Consider the following 20,745-nt stretch of genomic DNA (forward strand, 5'->3'; position numbering starts at 1 on the left):
TCTCAGTAAAAGATATTCATTCATGGTTGAATGATGCAGCATTTTTTAGATTTAATTCTCTTTTCATTAGGATGAGCCGTTTCATCTTCACACCATTCACTGTTATGCTAAATCCTTGATTTCATGTCTCAATGCTAATGAGCTCAGTTATCATAGAGAGTGTGAGTGTTGAGAGAGAGGATTTAAGAAGGCCTTTATACAGACGTAACATGCTGTAGATGACCGAGACGCTGTGGGTTCATTCTGTGTTTACTGTTTCTTATGTGATTTCTTTAAAAGCTTGAGATAATCATGTCTCATAGAAGTCACTTTATAGATCATGCTAATCTCTTAAATTAAAATAATAATTTAAGTTTCCACTGGCATACATGTATTGTTAGTAGAAACATAAAATTTGGCCTCTGGGAATCTGTTGTTGGAAATGATCCTTACTATTCTGTATTTTAAAAGCCAAGTTATGGTGCTTAGGTTTTTACAGTACAAGATAAACCACTGATTTTACACCTGCTCAGGCCTCTGCAATGTACGTTTTTAACATTTTGCTCAACACCAGGGTATAACTCTGAGCACTGCCACTAGTTTATTTCATTAGTGGGTCAGATTGTCAAGTTGCCTCGTTGCTTTAGCTTCTGCAACAAATTGAGATTTGTGAATTTCAGCAGGTTTTCAGACGGGCGATAAATAAATGGAAAAACCTACATGAAGTGTCTCAGTAAAGTGTTGGACCACCTTGAGCTGTCAGAACAGCTTCAGTGTGCCTTGGTATTAATTCTTACTTCCACAAAATATTCCCTAGTTTTTTTTAATGGTGGAGAGCACTGCCAGTCTAAAATGTCCCATAGTGTTCATCTAGGTGACTGTCAAAGCCACAGCAAAGATTTGCATCATTTTCATACTCATGGAAACAGTCATAACCCCTCATTCCCTGTGGATTATTATTATCATCCTAGTTCTCCACTCATTTTCTGTTTTATTCTTTTATTTGCTACATGTCTGTAATATCACAGAAGAAAACAGGTAAACAGACCATAGCTGTGTTTTGTCATGCATACCTTCCCCACTGTCCTTTATGGACAGCAGAGTGTGGACTCTCCAGACTGGTACTGTGTGTTTTCACTTATGGTTGGCACAGTAGTAATGTATAAAAAAGAATCCCATTATAAATTCCGGAAGAAACACCGGAAGAACAACCACACAACCATTGTGTTGCATACAAAATTATCTACAAAGACACACACACACTTAAACACAGCTGTAATAGCTATGTTGTCATTATTACAATGACTATTGATTAAACACTATCTTTGCCATAAAAACACCATTATCATTACAACCTAGTCACTAAAACATGCAGCAGCACATATGTAGCATATAAATGCTCAAGCTTTTGTTGGTATGATTCTAGCGTGTAAGCATTTAGACATGCGTGAACACAAAAGCACACTTACACACATACACACACATACACACACAACCACACACACAGATAATTGGCTGAAGCATTTGACCTACAGTCATCCTGGAGAGGGAGATAATTGTAGTTTTACAACCTAAGGGATTTTGTGTTGGTGTGTGTGTGTGTGAGAGAAGCATCTATCAGATTGAGAGCCTGTTCTCTAGAGAATAGATAGATAATAGCCCTTATACGATACTTGATACTTTTACAGGATGACTTTCTTTAAGACATTTTTTGTGTTTCTTCAACAGCATCAACGTGTTGATATTATGAGATTTTTGTAATCAATTAATCAGAGTTGATTTGGCTAATGTTTGATTAATTTGCTGCTAGATGTTGGGTAAATATACTGGTAGAGTCACTCACTGAAATAACATGAACAACTGACAATATAGTGACGTCCAAAACAACAACAATGCAATTTACAGCTTCAAAAGTTCTACTCAACATTTCCTTGACTCAGTCTTAAACATATGCTTCATAGTCTATTGCATTTGCATGGAAAACCTACAAAATACAGACATTGCTGTTATTTTGTTTGCTCCATTTACATTCATATTCAAAGCCTTAAGGTGAATGTATCATATCTGATTCAACATTCAGACCTATTACATCACATTTGTTCATCTCTTTTAAAAATAACAGAACAGCTGGAAACGGATCTGAACCACTCAATAAACACAGACACAAACACTGAAGGGTTTAAGTAAAATATATTGAAGACAATATATGGAGACAATCTTAGACAATCAAAGTTAAGTCAGTCAGTAGAACAAAGGTCACATATTTCTTATACAGCATATTTGGAAGCAATGAACTTAAAACTGATTGGTCCCTGATCACACACCATGCAGGCAGTTGTTCGGTCCATCGATTGGTCTACAAAAGGGGTCCATGTATGGTCACATGGTCAGTCACACACATATACGTTCATCATATATTTGACACAGAGGTATTGGACAGGTTGGTGCTGGAAGACTCCAACACCAGAGACCAGAGGTTCTGTATCTGTAGATCATTAAGAATCCATGTGGTAAAAAGGAAAGAAAGAGAGCATGCAGTCATCAGGCTAAGGCTCAGTATGGTGAAAAAAATGTATCGCGTCTATAGGTGAATTCATATAAATCATTATTATTTAATGTGAAACCAGCATGCTGTGTTTTCACTTGAGATGCTCTCTGTGTACCAGGACTGCCTGACAATGCAAATGAGGTCTGTTCAGAACAGAGCCAAAGCATTAACATGATGCATGATGTCATTTTCACACATTAAAATCAAGTGTAGGCTCAGTGGTATTATACTGTGCAGCAGTGGCTGATGCAAACACACAGCGGGCTTCAACAACAACCTTCAGGGAGAAACTCGGCTGCAGTGATAACGTGCAGAAAGTTGCACATTTTGGCTTTAAGAAATGGGCCAAGCCATGGACAACTGTGCCTGTGTACTATGTCGTGATAAGTGACAACGCTACACTGGCATGACAATAAGTTACAAAAGCCCAGAGGATTGAAATTAATTGGAATGAGACCTAGAGTTGCCCGAGAAGCCCTGGACAGGGTAAGAAGGGCTGGAAATGAATGAGGCGAGAATTACAAGTTCCTTGGCAGCCATCACAGTGCCTAACATGTTTGCCGTCAGAAACGTTTCCGGACTATATGTATGCCTCGAGGCTTACTCTGTAATGCATACAGCCGATGGCTTGATCCCAGTGCATACTGCAGACATCTTTCTTAAGAGCGCTGGAGTCTCCTGAGGGCACACATGCCAGTCAACTCATAGTCAAGGATTTCAAGTATTTTCTGCCAGACTTTGTGTTCAATGATGGTGCAGTGCATTAAATATTTATTTTTAGAAACATGTTATAATATATGGATAATGCTTTTGCTTACTCTTTGGTGTTGATATCCAGGTGCTTGATGGGAGCATAATTTAAAAACCAAAGAAGAAGAATTAGTTTTTTAGAGAAAGTTCCTCTGTGAGAAATTAGACATCCATCCATTATCTATACTGCTTATCCTTGAGGGGTGTTAGGGTGGGAGGGCTGGAGCCAGCCTGTGTGAGGCGGGGTACACCCCGGACAGGTCACCTGCATATCACAGGGCCAACATACAGAGACAAACAACCATTCACACTCACATTTACACCTATGGACATTTTATTTGGAAATTATTAAGATTTTAATTTGTAATTTTAATATAATATGATAATCTTCTACAGTTAGAAATATTCCATGTGCACATGTATAATCCAGATAATCCTTAATATTTATGATCAAAAAGCACTGGGTGATATGACCAAAAGTATATCAAGACAAAAAGATTTGTATCAGTTGATATCCAAAAGATCTTCCTGATAAATGTCACATTATTCTTTGTTTTAAGTTTAAAGACAAATATTTGCTCCTGAGAGAAGGTTGGTATTTTTAAACTCTTCCTTTTGAGCAGACAAACACTTTTATAAATGTGAGGAACCTTTGTCTTCAGGATAACATGGATGTTTGAGTGTGATGAGGAAGGAATGGGTGCAGCACATGACTGCTGCTCAGAGTGGGAGGAGGGAACAGCCTTTGATTCAGACTGCAGCAGCAGAGCAGCCAAGCAGTAAAAACTGATTTCCTACAAAGACTCTGAAAACAATAACCTATTCTTCTGATTTAACCTGCCCTCACACTGTCTTCTTGGCTGAACCTTACTGTTTAATTTTCTTTACCTGTTTTCTTTATCACATGTTGTACTTACTTACTCTCTTTCCTGCCTCATTCTTGTCTTTTCAGTATTGTTGCAATACAAGAAAACAGTGGTCAGAGAAACTGAGTAACAGAGTGGAAAGAAGCAGAAAGTACTTGGACCTCTCAGGTCACTTCTGTAAATAAGCAGCAGTTTTACTGGATGTGCTACAGCTGTAGGCCACACTCACCACAGTGATTTACTCTATAAACACTGACATCTCAGTGTGTGGTTGGGTTTGTGTGGTTATGTTGTTGTGTTTATATGTTGTGTAGGAAATGAGCGCTGGCTGCTGTGTAACCTTTACTGCTCACTGATCTGAATATTTGTTAAAGTCTTCTACTGTTGGTTACTGGGCGGTTTACCTGAAGCAGTTCATGGTTATAAACATTGCTGAATGGCTCCTTATCATTTCTCATTATGAAGCAGAGAACTCTGTTTGTACATTTCATGCACTAAAGTTACATATTTTTTTTCAAATAACACTGATTAAATAAGGAAGAACAAGACTCATGTGGAATGTTAATGATGCTTTGGCATCTGTCGAATGCTGTAGAGTTTGTCCAAACATGGCTGGTAAAATCAATGATATTCAAAATTCAACCTTTATTGAATGAGACCTCCTGCTTAGGAATGTCTTAACAAAATTCCTTTTAATTGGCAACAGGAGAAAGGGAAGAATAAAAGGATTACAGTGCATTCATGAGGTCACAGAAAAATTTGTTCCCGACTTTGAAAATTCACGTGAACGCCTCTGTGAGTTAGCAACTTGTTGTGTTGGCAAAAAGATTGGCACATGACTCGCTGAGTTGTTGACGTCATATATACAGGTTTTTGATCAATGATGCAATTTCACACATATATTTTTCCCCAAACGTTTAATTTATAATGTGTTATTAGGTTGTAACTGTTGTTGCTGTTCATTTCAAATGAGCTAGACCAGTTACAAAAGATATTTATTAGCAGTAACCCTGATAACAAGTCAGATCAAATTGGGAACAGCTATCAATGTGTTGTTCTAATGCTCTGAACTATAAAATTCATATTCAATGCTCCTTGTAGGGTCCATGTTGTTTCCATATTAGGAGTTAAAACCACGTGAACAACTTCCCAACCTGAGAATTGTATTTGCTACCTTTCTGCCTGTCGTACTGTTTTGCAGTAATATACAATGTACTACAGCCAGAAACATACATCCTAATATGAGTGTGTGCATGTGTGTGAGTGATTTACAGTATGAGCCATGAATCTGCTTCTACTTAATGTGTACTTGAGATCTGTACCGTGTGTGTGTGTGTGTGTGTACTTGTGTACACATGGGTGCAGCAGCTTAGGAGCTCATCAGCTGAAAATGTGCCAACTTGACAAAAACACATGTCGACTTTATTTTCTCATTTCATTGGAGATGATTGGATATCAGCATGGAGATGAGTAATTAGAGAGCAGAGGGCAATCTCGTTTTCGATTGCATGTAGTCTGGAGCTGATGTTGTTTGTGTGTGTGTGTGTGTGTGTTTGTGGGTGCAGTGTGGGTGTAAGCAATTTAAACACACACAAGAAATTTAAGTTCTTGTTTACAGCTCAATTTACTTATATAGTTGTCTCCTCTCCACATTCTGTAACTGTGACTGTGTGCAAACTGTGCATGGATATAAATTAGTGGTTGATTTGAAGTCTATCACCAGAATAATGTATGTTTAATAATGTGTGTAATAGTGTAATAGTGTATGTTTATGTCTTAAGGCCTAATCAGTATAGTAATTGGACCAAAAGATGGAATGAATCCATTTGAAACACTAATCAGGGGGAAAAGACACTATACAGCCACATAGTAAATAGCTGTAAAAGCAAATAAGGACATTTAAGTAGTGTAGCCGATGGTGCAGTGGTACGCCTCACAAGGTTACCGGTTTGAATCCCACTCCGGTCAGGGTCTTTCTGTGTGGAGTTTGCATGTTCTACCCGTGTTTGTGTGGGTGTTTGTGATGGAGTTTTTGAATGCTGCTCACATTACAAAGACATAAATTGGAGTATGGTTATTAATCTTAATGGTCAAACAGAGAGACAAACTCCTCTACTGGGAAAAGGAAATTAATCAATCCCCCCCTTTTTCAGTGTGATTACCCACATATAAAAGCCTGTGTATACCAGTTAGTTATGGTGAAAAGAGGTGATATTGTAGCAGCTTTTTACATGTGAGTTTAAACAAATATAGTCAGATTGAGCACTGAGCAGTTTTTACTGTTGCCTTCAAGCTGCTGCCGTTTTCACATTTCACAGTATCACAGAGTAACCGTCCTAAAAGGTTGTTGCAGTCCTTCAAAGATCCAGGGTCTGAAACCTCTTGACTCCTGAGCCCCACTTTGCAAAGCTGATGCTTCCAGCTCTTTTTCCTTCTGTGGATTTCCATCAATACACTGCCCCATGTTTTCCCAGGGTGCACCTCTCTCCACTAACAAGTTCACTAACGAGTTTTAAACACGTTTCTGCTCCACTTTCCTCCTCCCTCGTTCCCTCGCTTTTCTGTATCAGACCTTGTCAGTCTCATGTCCCACCTCCCTCTACAGCCCTCTTTCCTTCCGGCTGCTTGTTCACTCTCTGCTTCCACTCGTCTTATCTCCTCCTCTCCTCAATTCTCATTCCCATGTACCTCACCTGTCCCCTCTCTCTCCCCCACATCCATTCCTGTGGTGGTTTGGCTGTTTTATGCTAATTTAAATGGAGACAGACTCTTGATGTGCGTTCGTAAACGTGAATGTGTGAGCCAGGTTTTGCTCATGTTGTGGGGACCTAAATCTGTTTACACACCTACATTATCGGGACGTGTCCTACTAATGGAGACATAAACCATGTCCCCACAATGTACATAATTAGAAATAGGTTAGGATACATTTAATAAGTCTCTTTTTTAAAATTGTGTTTTTCTAATAATAGGACAAAAGAATGGGGAAGTGCCTTAGTCAAACCAGGGATGTTGGTGTTCATTGTTAAGCCTGTAACCACCAGGGCAATTAAATACATCTTGTTTCATAAGTATAAGGAATCAAGTTTTATGACAATATTCAGGGACAAACAAAGATTACCATTTCTGTGGCACCAGAAATAAAGAAATATATTGCCATAAACTGAAAATAGGAGGGATAGTAATAAAGTTAACTGCAGTGTCAGCGATCCAGTCAGCACCCACATGTCCTTCAGATAGTGCTGTAACTACAGTTCACACCTCAGGCTATAAAATAATGCTGTGGATTTATACGGCAGCTCTTGACAGCAGCTTTCTGGCCACAGTGTCCAATCACATTGAAAAGCATTACAGCTCACACACACACTCCACACAGGACTGTTGGCTGACGGGTCCCGAGGAGTCATCTCATCAGGACACAACATACAGGGAGCGTATGCCGGGGATAAAATCATCAGGGTGTCAGTCTGTGCATCTGTAATCATTCATTTACAGAGCAGATCTCAAAAAACATTTGGAATTTTTTCATGATACTTCACATTTATGATAATCTCGTGAACTGGTGCCTTTTTATATGTAGGGTTTTGTGACTTTTATTTTTTCTGTAGTTCCATGGCAACAATTTCACCAAGCCAAAGTCAGAGTAGGTGCTGTTTTTAGAATAAAATTCAAAAACCATATGGCATTTTTTCAAGAATCTGTACTGCAGTGTCACTCAGGTAGTGCATGGTGATATTTTGGGTTTCTTGAAAAAAAAATTTTTTTTTCTGTAATTTAATAAAGACAGAAATAAACTCTGACCTAATTCATTAGTTACGTGCCAGTAACCGTACGCACGCACGCACGCACGCACTCACACACACACACACACACACACACACACACACACACACACACACACACACACAGAGCTACAGTCCAGTGAGGGCAGCCCGTCACCCTCCAACCAGACTCTTCCATGGCAACAGCACCTAATTCAGCCAATCAGATTTGTTTTATGGGTGCTGGGGATATATACAGTATCTTCTGGTGACTCTTTTTAAGTTCGTTATTGTATAGACTGTATTAGTACACATGTGCTGCTTGTGAGATGTTTGGCATGTTAGGCCATCACCAGCATGGAAGTGTCTGAAAATATCCATGAAATTGTTGTGCGATTGCAACCAGTTTTCTCTGGGATGCTGGTACACATTGTATTTCACTGCAAGAACTCACTCTGCATATGGGAAATATTTGTGTCATTCTCATTGCCCTAATGCATACTACTGGTACTTTGTGTGAAGATAAGAACTGTTTAGTCTTCTGAAAAAGTACATTAATAAAGGACAGACTCTAAGATCTACGTGGAAGTTTGTCAAACTATATGATGAATAAGCAGCCAACATAATGCTCACATTTATAATTAATAAGGTGAACTTGTTAGCTCATTATAGAAAGATGGTAAAAAATGATCTCTGTTCATATAAGCAAATATTGTATTGCCACAATAAGAAGAAATGTGCTCATTTTGGAAATTGGCCCATTTATAGTGACAGTAAAAGTGGTGGTTGAGACAAAGATACATATTAATAATTTAATATAATAATAATAATAATAATAAAAATAATAAAAGCAGTGTGCATGCAACAGTGTACATGAACAGAAGAGATGATGTTTAGCCTCGTTTATTTCTCTCCATAATTCCTCAGTAGTTATGTCTATGTTTGTCTGCCTGTCTATTGAGAGATGAAAGAAGCATGATGCGGTCATAAATACTTTATCAAAGCATTAACAGTGCACACAGGCCACACACACACACACACACACACACACACACACACACACACACACACACACACACACACACACACACACACAGCCTCACACACGCACTCACACACACAGATGCGGCCTTTGATTGTATCTGATGGCCTTTGTAGTTTCTCCCAGATTGACAGTAATTGAACCGATTCCAGCAACATTAAAGACATAAACCATCCAGTCACAAGTTTTTTGAACCGACATGACAGGACAAAGCAAACCAATCCAATGCCTCCGATACGAGATGACAGGACCTCCCGCTCCCTCGCCGTCCCAAACCCCCACCCAGCCTCTTAGAAATATGCCACCCGTGTATGTTTCCAAAATGTCACTGAAATCATTTTGATCTGCCCCTCCCTCCATGAATACTTAATGTCAGCACAGACGTTCACAGTGCAGTCCTGCAGCTAATAGTTTACTCCGAGCTAACAGGTTAATATTCACCATCTCTGTGTTTTCCTGCTTTTGTCCCAAGGCATGTGAACCAAGTCTTGGTTTTGATGTAATCCCATCCAACACATCCAAAACTAGTGCAGTTTGCATTTCTGAGATGATTCCCTTATTTATATTTTCATCGTGACCGACAGAGATGAAACAGTTAGCTCATAGCTGAGTTACCAATTGATAAAAAAAAGCCTTTGAGATGCTAAAGACGAGTCGTGGGCACACTCGCTCTGAACATTTTGAGTTGGACTCATTTCTGGGAGTTTGATGTTGAAGTTAGGATATTACCAGATTGATTAGATTATTGTTTTATCAGTTTAATGAACTAAGATGGCAAATTATCCTATAATATATCTGTACATGTAGTAATAGATTAGTTGGCCTTTTTTTCTATTGTTTAGTGTGCAGTACACGTGTGAATGTGTAATATGTGTAATAGAAAGCAGACTGCAAGATAAGTACACGTTGCACCCAGATGTTTGCCATCTTTGACGATTTACATGACGTCACGGAAAACGATGTGCTTGTGTCTGACTGCCTGGGACAAAAATGTAACCAACAGTGGTTTTTTTAGCACAAAAAACTTTCCTCTGTTTTACGATTTCACTGTATGACACCAAAACATCCTTCCTTTTTCGCTTCGGCATGTTTACATGTGTGGGCAGCTGTGCTCCTATTGGTCAATGTCACAGAGATGATGAATACATCAATCATGCTAGTCTTTCTGTAAGGACGTCGCATCGGTTGTTGTCCACTATCACATGAGTTGAACCACAACCTACTCTGACCCCAGCCTAAATTTGCAATAATAGCAAACTGTCATTTACTATTTAATTCTTTATTATTGAAAACATTTAGGTCACTGTACTGTGTATTAATCTCTGTATGGTCAGTGTGTTTGTTTAGTTACTTATTACAGTTTTGTCAGAAGCTACAATATAAAATTCAAAATCTACCATTAGTTTGAAAAACTACAGTTAATGTGTTTTTTTTAAACTCTCCTCACAAGATGTCATTTTGGACACGGGGTGGTTCTGATCTTATTTTCTATTTTCCACTTCACAGGCTGCTCACTTCACCCTTCACTCACCTGCCTTCCCTCTTTCTATCTCACATTCAGAAGACAAATAAAGCAAATGGGAAAAAAAATGTTTCAAAACATAAATGAGCTAACAAATGAATGGAAGGAGGGGCAGATGTTTTCTGCACCATTGGAACAATTGTACAGATGCAATAATAGTGTGATTCTCCACAGAGGCTGTAACAGTGACTGAATCATATCAGTTATGTAATCCACATCAACTGCCTTCATTTAATAATTTCTTCTTTACATTTACCTGCAAGATCATTTCAGTCTATTTTATGAAATTCAGTTAATTCAATCAAGATGAATAGATAGTGATAGAATAGATAGATAGTGTATGTGTCCAAACACTATCATCTCTCCTCCACCTTCACTCAGACTGGCCCCTGACACTTCACACTTCACACCTCATATGAACTTACAGCTTTGGAGAGCTCCCTTTATTAATGGACAGTTTATAGGTAAACAGGTTAACTGATGGAGGTGCTTACCCCCTCTCATCATGAGAAGGAAACTGTCGTCACTATGGTTTCTGATGAATTATATGTTCGCCCAGCTGTGCTGTTACATTATGTGATTTTCCTCTTCAAATGATTAACATCTGCAAAGCAGAGATTATTTCCTGATCATATCTTAAAGTATACACTTGATGAAAAGAAGAGATGAATGGATTAAAGGTAGTTGAGAGAATAGGTGAAATTCTCCTCTGAAAAAGTTTATATTCCTGATTATTTTCATTTTTGATTAATCTGCCGATTGATTTCGCCATAAATAATAATAGAAAATGCACCAGATGATGTAACAGAAAACATGAATGCAAAAGTGACAACACATGTTTTTATTTAATCCTTTTTGTCTCCTCCAAGCACCTGTACCACAACACCTCAAACAGATAAGCATCAAATTTTAAGACTGGTTTTCCTGGGTTTTCACAAAAGATGGCTCACTTGACCGCAAGAAACAACTCTCATTTCCAATGTGGTTGTTTCCATTGTGTGGCTTTTGCAGTTTTGTTGAGGCTTTTAATCCACTTGTGTGAGACTTATTGGACACTGTACCCAGAGGCCATTGCGATATATATTAAAAATGCTTGTTTTATCTAACAAACAGCCCAAACCCAAAATATATTAGGATTTCTATCACTAAAAACCTGTAACTGTTCATATATAAGAAGCTTGAACCAAATAGGTTTTGGTATTTTTGCTTAAAGTCTAAAAGCACCAAAGAGCAGTGAAAGGAAAAAATAGCTGAGGAGAAAGACAAGAGGAAGCCATGGGAGTCTGACAGAAACATACAGGAATTGATTCATAAAAGCAGTTTTTGAGTACTGCTCTGTAAAACAGGGAAGCCCACTTATACGTGTGTGTGTGTGCGTGTGTTTTGCGCGCGTGTGTGCGTGCGTGCGTGTGTGTGTGTGTGTGTGCGCGGTGGTGGTGGGGGGGGTATTTGGAATGCAAAAGGCGTCCACCAGCCGGCTCTGCAGATGTGGATGTTCTGCTAGATTGATTCTCATCCCCAGAGAGAGTTGGTGTTTGTGTGTGTGTATTTTTGAGTATGTGTGTGATGGAGACAGATCTATACCCAGCTGAGTGTCCTACCACTGTTTGTTTAAATTCTCTCTTCACTTCATTGCCCTCCTCCCTCTTCTTAAAACCATCCTTTCTGTTCTCTCTGCACGGTCGTCCCTGTGTCCCTGCTGTTACTAATCAATGCTGCTTTTTCCTAATACTGTGAAAACTGTGGGGAACTCAAATACTACTTCTTATAAAGGCCACAGTTGTAAGACATAGGAAAAACAATTCTAAACATAGCTTCACTTACAGCTTTGCTTTCTCTGGTCTTTCAAATCCAACTGTGTGATTCATCAGGATACAAATGATCTAAAGGGGTTAATGCATGCCACCCACCCTACTATAATTGGCACTTGGGTTTGTTTATTCTTTTGATGATTAGATAATATTACATTAGATAGTGTGCTGACCCCAAGAGTCCCTGAATGGTCACACCCACAGATTCACCTAGTGCAGCAGCCTCACGTGAATGGGTCTAATATACATTTGATGGTTTCTCAAGCTGCAACAGCTAGAAGGAGAAATGTAATGGTCATGTTCAGGTTCATCATTTTAATTCAGGTTCTTACTTTAAAAAGATTGAAATGCGCTGAGGTTCAGGAAACACATCACTCTCCTTAAACTGTTTATTGCTGCAGCTCCTCTTTTCAGCCTCTGTCGGAAACACTTGGTTTTAGCACCTGTCTGTTTATCACCCTTTCCTGATTCTGCACTGATTGGCCAGCTATCATACTCTGTTTTGATTGGTCAACCGCTTCCAGTAGTACATTTCTAACAAAAACTGAAGAAAGTGTTTGAGCCTGGACTCTTAACCCTCGATGTGTTTCTGCTGTGGGTGACAACTACTCCATAAAAATCTCATGAAAGCACTTAACTGTTGTCCTGTCTTGACATAGTGTTATTAATATACAACATATTGCTGTGTTGTATGATGTATCTGTCTCCTGCACTTTAATTCATGTTTTATGGCACATGTGATGGATGTGTGAGAGAACAACTGAATAACAATGAAGTGTGTGAAATTGTCCCGGAGACGAAGAGAGAATGATTCATGTCAGTGAGTTTTTCATGTAATTACATTCCCTCCTCGGCTTGGTGGGATATAAGTTGGGTAAAACCCCTCATTTTCAAAGAGGAGTGACTCTAATACGAGTTCAGATTCCATTCAAATCATTTTGATGACTTCTGGTTCTGGTGTGAACATCAGCAGGATGGGAAACATCTGTCTGTGGCTCACAGTAAATCTCACCATCCTTCTCAGTATCTCTGAAATTTTATCTATTTGAATTATTTGAATTATTTGAATTACTATTTTTAATTATTTGAATGTTTTCTTAAGTAACAGCACCAACTGGTGCACAATCACTTGTTTACCTGCACTAACTCTGTGACTGACACACCCAAGTGTTTTTTCTATTCTTTCTTTGTTAGCTTTCACTTATTTTCTGTTTTAATGTGTTTATTGCTTTTTTTCACTTTTATCATCTCTCTGTCTCCACTTTTAAACAACTTCTATATATATTTCAATCAAACATTCTCTGCATCAACCCTCTCAAATTTGTCAAATCTCATGTGAAATCTTTGAAATCTTTGGCTCTGAAAATATTGCAATTAACCCTGATGCATAGTGAGAGGTTTATTCATGCCAGTGCTACATTCAATGATTTTTTCAGTGTTTCCATTTTTGATAGAAAAATTATGTTATAGTTCTTTCTGTGACTTGTTGATTTTATTGTAAATTTTCAATGAAATGTAAACTCAGGTTAATTGTGTATTTGTATAATTGTTTAATAATAATTTGATAAAATAGTGTAATTATATTTGTATTGTATTTGAGACAACATTTTATGGCAATCCACCAAGAACTTGCTGATATATTTCTTTGGAACAAAGTGATGGACCATCTGACTAGCATTGCCTTTCCAAGTTCGATTAACTGTCTGTTATTTAGTCAAATTATTGAATAAATAATTATTTTTATTATGCATGTCAGTTCATGTAATAACATATCAATGATCTGCCTATATGGTCACAAACACAAACCATTTCTCCACTGAAAAAATAATTCAAATTACCTGTAATAAGCCATTAGCTTTACAGAAATGAAATGACCTCCTTTGTCCTTAATCATCTCCTGACCCATTTTGTCTTTCGTCCTTTTTTTCCTCCTGTCATCCCTCTTTTTTTCTAGTTTAAGGTGATAAATTGGTTTCACACCAGCTCTGTACCTAATGAATTCTTGAGTATATTTTATGTTATCCTCTCTCGTCTGTCTTCTCTGCATAGTTTTGAAGGAATACCGTCTTTAAATATCCACCCGTCCATTAGATATACTACTTGTTGTTTTGAATGTGGGAGAGGGGTGAGGGGTGGGAGGGGGGGGAGGGAGGGGGAAACAAGCCTCGGGAAACATTTTACATTAAAACTCAGTGTATATCATCCCTGAAAGATTTTGCGAACTCTGTTGATGAATAGCATTACAGACCTGTCTTCTACTTCAAAAAGCTTTTTCTTTTAAACAGAGAAATTTCCCTTCAAAAATAAGCAGATGGTAATTTCACACAGCTTAATATTCTGCATCTCAAAGCACGTCTTGTTTCAATCAAAGTGCTGCTGGGACTTTATTTTTTGTTTGCAGGTGCCAGATATGTGTGAAAATGTTCAAAACGTATGATGAAAGATATTGTTTTTGTTTATCTCAAGCAATTTAACAAATAATCGCTCTCTCGTCTTTTTTTTTTTTACCCTCTTCCTCTGCTTTAGGTGACATGTAATTGTTTCACCATCAGTGACGGAGAGCTGCAAGAGATTGGAGTTGGGCTGTATCCGAGGTAACACACACACACACACACACACACACACACACACACACACACAAAGGTCAAAATGTGATTCAGACATATCTAAAACAGCATCATTAATTTCAATCTAGCTCACAATCTTTGTTATTATCTGCCATTGTCTCTCACTTACACAATATGACTGCCACAAAATGTAAATGCTGCTCTGGAGCTACCTGCCAGATCACCACGTCCCAGCCAGCCCCACCCATCCTTCACCCATTCACTCTCAAAGCCACCCCCCCTCCACTCCGCTCACTATGTCCCTGGCAGTTTCTTTGAAGTACGACTAAGAAAGGGAGAAGCACATTTTTGTTTGGAGGCGAAACTTGAAAATGAATGTCGACTGAATATTCTAATTCTGAGTTAGGGAAGGGAGGTGGAGATAGGGGTGGGGTGGGGATGGTGGCGTTGCAGGTGGGACGGGGGTGGGTGGGTACAGAATACATAGAGAAGTAAGAGGTTTTACTCCAACTGCGATGTTATTCTTGTCTGGCATGTAGGAGTGAAACACACACACTGAGCAAGGTGTGTACTTTAATCCTGCCACTAAGTCCTGGGTGAGTGGGGTAGGATTTGTTGCACATGTTGTTAGTGTTTCTACACACTCTCTCTCACACACTTTCACACACTTACACATACACACAGTGCAGGTATCTCCGCCAGTTTATCTGGCTGTCGCTGAGATGTCAGATGGTCACAGTGGCTTTACCAAAGCCCAGCGTGTCTGTGTCAGTGTGTGGGTGCGATTTGTGCCGTAACTCATCCATAAATGATGGGGCCTGTTCACAGGATGGTCCCCTGCCTATTCATATTTTGGGTTGCCTAGCAACCGTAGGTTTGCTGAAAAGATGGGGGGATTTCTGTGGACGGGCTACACCTCTATCTCACCCTATTCTGTTCATTTTGCTATCTCCCCTGTATGTCCAGACCTCTTTTTCCTCATTTGACGATTTCCTCATTCTCCCCTTTGTCTCGACTGAGCTCACCGTTCTGTGTCTGTCTCTGTCTGCTTATCATTCACTGCTAATTGGCTAATCTGTCCTCTGAGGGCTTTATCAGGATGTGTGATTTAAAGCAGGATCGATAACATTCTCCTTTATTCACTCGTTGTAATCTAAAACGACCATTTACTTCATACCACCTCAGTGTAACTTAAACCCATGTGTAACTGCAGCCAAATCCTTACATGGATACACTGAAAGGAAAACAGAAAGAAAAGATTCACTGACAATAACAAAGACCAGGGAGATGTTTATATGTTGCACAGCAGACTTCATGCTCTTATAGCATCTGTCTGTCTCATTCAGCATAGTTTTATTGAGCTACATCCATACTACTATGTTTTCTTTAAAAACTCAGTTTTCAAACTAAAACGTTTTCTGTCCACATGAGCTTTGCATCAGTTATAATCCCCGTCCACACTAACACGCCTGAAAATGTATGTAACGTGCCTGCTTTCCTACACTGGGCATGCACCTGCCGGTGAATTGCTTGATTAATAGATTGCCCCCTAGTTGGATTATTTTAAAATGCTGAGTTTAACTGCCTGACGACTCAGCGCAGGCTACGTCATGACTAAAAAGACCCAATCAGCAAGAGGCTGTGAGTATCTACATGCGCGTTTCTAAACATCTCAGTTTCTCCAGAGTAATGTGGACGCAAGGCGTATCACAGATGATGCATTTTCAAAAGAAAACAGAGTAATGTGGATTGAATCCATTTTTTTAAACTGGCATATGTTTACTGCAGTTTAAAGATGGAAATCCTCACCCACTGCTTTTTACACTTCATGGATAAAGTGTGTCTGTTATCATATGAAAAGGGGGACATGTTAATATGTTTAAAAACTTGATATTCACCAGAAGGGTAAATATTACAGTCATAAAATTGTATTTACCTCTGTACAGTCAGTTTCTCTGGCTGATTGGACCTCTGGTCAGGTGTAAAATGGGTTGAGCTATGCTGTGATTTGTTTAACATGCACTAACCCCTAAACCCCACTGTCCTGAGAAGAGCTCTAATGAGACAGTAGAGCAGTACTGCCTGAACCTGCCTGTTTGTTTGGCCTGTGCTAATACTGGTTACCTTTTTTTATGAAACTGTAAAAGTGACCTGCAGTAATTGAGCTGCCATGAACATATGTTCATGTTTAACCTCCCTTTAATTTCCGTTGTGCTTTCTCTATGGACTGGCCACCTGTCCAGGGTGGAAGCCAGCATCTCGCTCATGTCAGCCGGGATTGGCTTTACCCCCCCACCTCCATCCCCTGCAACCCTCAAAGGATAAACTGTATATATAATGGATGGATGGATATTTGATATTGGATCTTTGCTTTTCCTATAGAAAAAGCTAATGATCAACACTGTGAATCTATTGTAATTTATAGAAGACTCGGTTCACATGTTTTACCAAACCATAGAAGTGACATGTGAAATTTTAATTCTTCAAATTAGGTGCTGTAATTACCTCCACCAAGAAGGAAGTTTGTCAGTTGGTTGGTTGGCTTTAAGCAAGATTATGCAAAAACTATCAGACGGATGTCCACGAAACTGAGTCTGAAGATGCGGTATGGGTCAGTGTAGAAGCCATTAAACTTTGGTGCAGATCCGGAACAGGAGGCAGATGCAGGAATTTTTTCACCTTCAGCGAGATGGGGCATTTATTTTGACAATTTCAGAGCAAAATGTTAGACAGCCAGTGAATAACTACAGAGACTAATAATAATAATAATAATAATAATAATAATAATAATAATAATAATAATAATAATGTAAACAACACAAAGAAAGAAAAGTAGAGTGTTGAGGCTTTTCTCTCATTTAATCCAAAGCACTCCTGTGCAGTCTGTACACTGTACACTCACACCCGTGTGATATTTCACTCTGAGTCCTGCATGTACCGCAGCACTTAGTCTCGGTTAGAGTGAGCTGATATTGTTAATGTGAGATGTAGTTTAGTTAATTCATCTCATTAGTATGCTAACGAGCTGCTCTCCATCTGATAAAAACATGCTTTGTAGGGCTTGATTTCTAGTTGATATTCAACCTGCAATTTCTCCTCTGTAGAACAAAGCCAGGGGTAACTGATGGTTTTACAAAGGCTCCACACACACACACACACACACACACACACACACACACACACACACACACACACACACACACACACACACACACACACACACACACACACACACACACACACACACAGGTCTTTATCTCTTGCACCCATTGTTTTGCTCAATGAATATGATAAACAAGAGCACCATTAATAGAGGAGGTGATAAAAACAGACAAACCTCTTCAGTGTTTTTTATCAGCCATGTGTGCAGTGACAGTAAATGTCTTCTTATGGGGTCAGAGAGGTCTTAAAAAACTCTCAGCAAAATTATCAGAATAACAACATGCTTTTATTTTTTTTTCTTTGTATTAAGTGTGTGCCACTTATACAACTAGAATGGCACTCATCCACCAACAGTCCCCTAATGAAACCACATTTAAACTCACAAATCTAGATTTTTATTTGGAGCTGCACCAAATTTCACACTCTCATAAATATCACTCCCGTAACATGTCTGATTTTTTCTAAATCCAAATACATGATTTATTCTTTGAGAGATCAACTAAAATGTGATATGATCCCTGATATGGCTTTAAACTACAATATAGTGGTTATTTCCTGATCCATGCCACATCCTACCACCAAGTTTTGTGGAAATCCCTCAGGTAAGTTTTGTGTAATCTTACTATCAAACAAACAAACCAATCCTGATGAAAACATAACATAACATAATAATAATAACATTGCTAAAAGTAATACAGTTTAATGCAGCTCCCCCCTGCAATACTTCCCACCTTAATGAAGGTTATAATATTTCTTCATTCAACGATATGAACATTTTAGAGGCTGTGGTGATTTATACAATATAAATTCATCTGAGTGAGTGGGAGGACGAGTTGAATCCATTATATATGTGGGAAATGAGTCAGTGTGTGTGTGTGTGAGACAGAGAGAGTAAGGCTAAAAGACTGATAGAAACAAATGTAGAGTGACATGTGCAATGACAGAAGCAGAGTTCTCATTTTGTCATAATGTTCAGACAGTCACCAGAGTTTGTGTGTTTAAGCACTCAGTCTTTTACATGGAGGATTGCCATTATGATTACATTACATCACATTACAGTACATTGCCAGATACATAGCCACCTTAGAGCACTTTGAATCGTAACAATACACTTGTCATCCCTCAGCTATGGCACTACACTGGCTGGTAGATATGTGGTAATCCTGTGGGAGATGTCTCCCTCTTCCTGTGTTTTCTGTCTCATGAGTTCTGTCGTCCCACTGGTCTGGTCTGAGTGATCTGAGAAATCCCTGAACAGTCAGACGTGGTTCTTCTCGTGTTTTTTTCTCAGCCTTTATCTTGTGTTCTCTGTCTCCTCTAAGTTTTTATCATGTTGCAGATGTGCTGAGGTACAGAAGGAACTTTAACTTTACCTTTAATTGACGAGAAGTGCTGATATTTTTTTTTTCTCAAGCCAGAGAGCTGCTTGTCAGCGTTGGTTATGGGGTTATATACTGTATATACATAGAATTGTCAGAAAGATTTTTTAGAATTCATTTGAAAATCAAACATTTAACCACATTTAATTTTTCCTCTCCTCCCTTCTCTCATCCCCATTTGCTCCCACATCTCCTACGCTCTCTCTTCTTTAAACTCCCTTCTGCTCATATATCTCTTCCTCGCTCTCTTCATCTCCACCTTCTTGACTCGGCTTCACACATCTCCTCCCTCCTCCTCCTCTTGTCCTCGGACTGTCTCGCCCCCTCCTGCCCCTCGTCCTCTTTACTCTCTGCCAGTCTGTCTCTGTTAAACCATGACTGCAGGCCAAACTGTGTGATGGTGTTTGAGGGGACAAAGCTGCAGCTCAGAGCTGTTCGAGGCATCAAACCTGAGGAGGAGGTATGAAGAAGAAAAATACTCACACTGCATCCTCACAACATTAACAACATGATGTGTAACTGTTTGTTATTGATAGTAATGTGGCCTCTGCTTTTATGCTCATGTTCTTTAATATGTTCACTGTTATTACTGATGGAGGAGCCACTTCCCTAAGGCTCTTTAATGAAACATAATCAGAAACCAAGAACCATTTCATATTCCATGGACGTGGCATCTCTGTAGTTATCATAATAATCATAATAAATGTTGATGGATGCAAAATGAACTTAATGGTATTAAAGGATTATTAAAAATGCAGCTAAATGAAATATCACAGCAACACAAATGTGATGATTTCTGCAATTTTCCACACTTCATCCCTCCTGACTGTTTGTAATGAGATGCATCCACACCATCTGGACTAACACACACACACAATGTACTCCGGCTGTGTTTCTTTTCTCCACACTCAGTTTACACAAACTCACTTCCAAATATCTATCTGTGCTGAGCTGCAGATAACAATGATCAGCAGTATACAGCTAATTAATTTATGCGAAGGGCAAAATGAAATATGACCAATTCAATGTTTTCTCAAACTAAAGTGTCCTCTGTGTCTCCAGCTCACTATAAGTTACATGGAGACGTTGTCCCTGACTGAGGATCGACAGAGACAGCTGGAGGACCAGTACCATTTTACCTGCCACTGCCAGAGATGCCACTCTCACGACAAAGTAAGATGAAGATGATTGGTTTTCATTTACATCTAGAAGAGCACTCAGAGGCACCTGTTCATAGATATTAGCACTCTACACATGCTGATGTTTTTCATAAAGATCTCTGTATTATTTCTTGAGAAATTCACAGAAATATACAAAAAACAACAACGTGAAATTCTTGCATCCACCCCCTTAATAGA

The 20,745-nt window shown here is 38.9% G+C and overlaps 1 protein-coding gene across 1 annotated transcript in view; it reads left to right on the top strand.

Annotated features, from left to right (window-relative positions):
* Nucleotides 1–20,745, top strand: part of smyd3 (SET and MYND domain containing 3) — a 74,658-nt gene that overhangs the window by 42,608 nt on the left and 11,305 nt on the right. Inside the window, exons 6-8 of the mRNA XM_035162390.2 lie at nucleotides 14,806–14,873; nucleotides 19,745–19,847; nucleotides 20,450–20,560. Of these exons, the coding sequence (XP_035018281.1) occupies nucleotides 14,806–14,873; nucleotides 19,745–19,847; nucleotides 20,450–20,560 (282 nt within the window). The remainder of the gene's footprint in view (nucleotides 1–14,805; nucleotides 14,874–19,744; nucleotides 19,848–20,449; nucleotides 20,561–20,745) is intronic.

Source organism: Hippoglossus stenolepis, chromosome 1 (genome assembly GCF_022539355.2).
Source record: "Hippoglossus stenolepis isolate QCI-W04-F060 chromosome 1, HSTE1.2, whole genome shotgun sequence".
NCBI lineage: Eukaryota > Metazoa > Chordata > Actinopteri > Pleuronectiformes > Pleuronectidae > Hippoglossus > Hippoglossus stenolepis.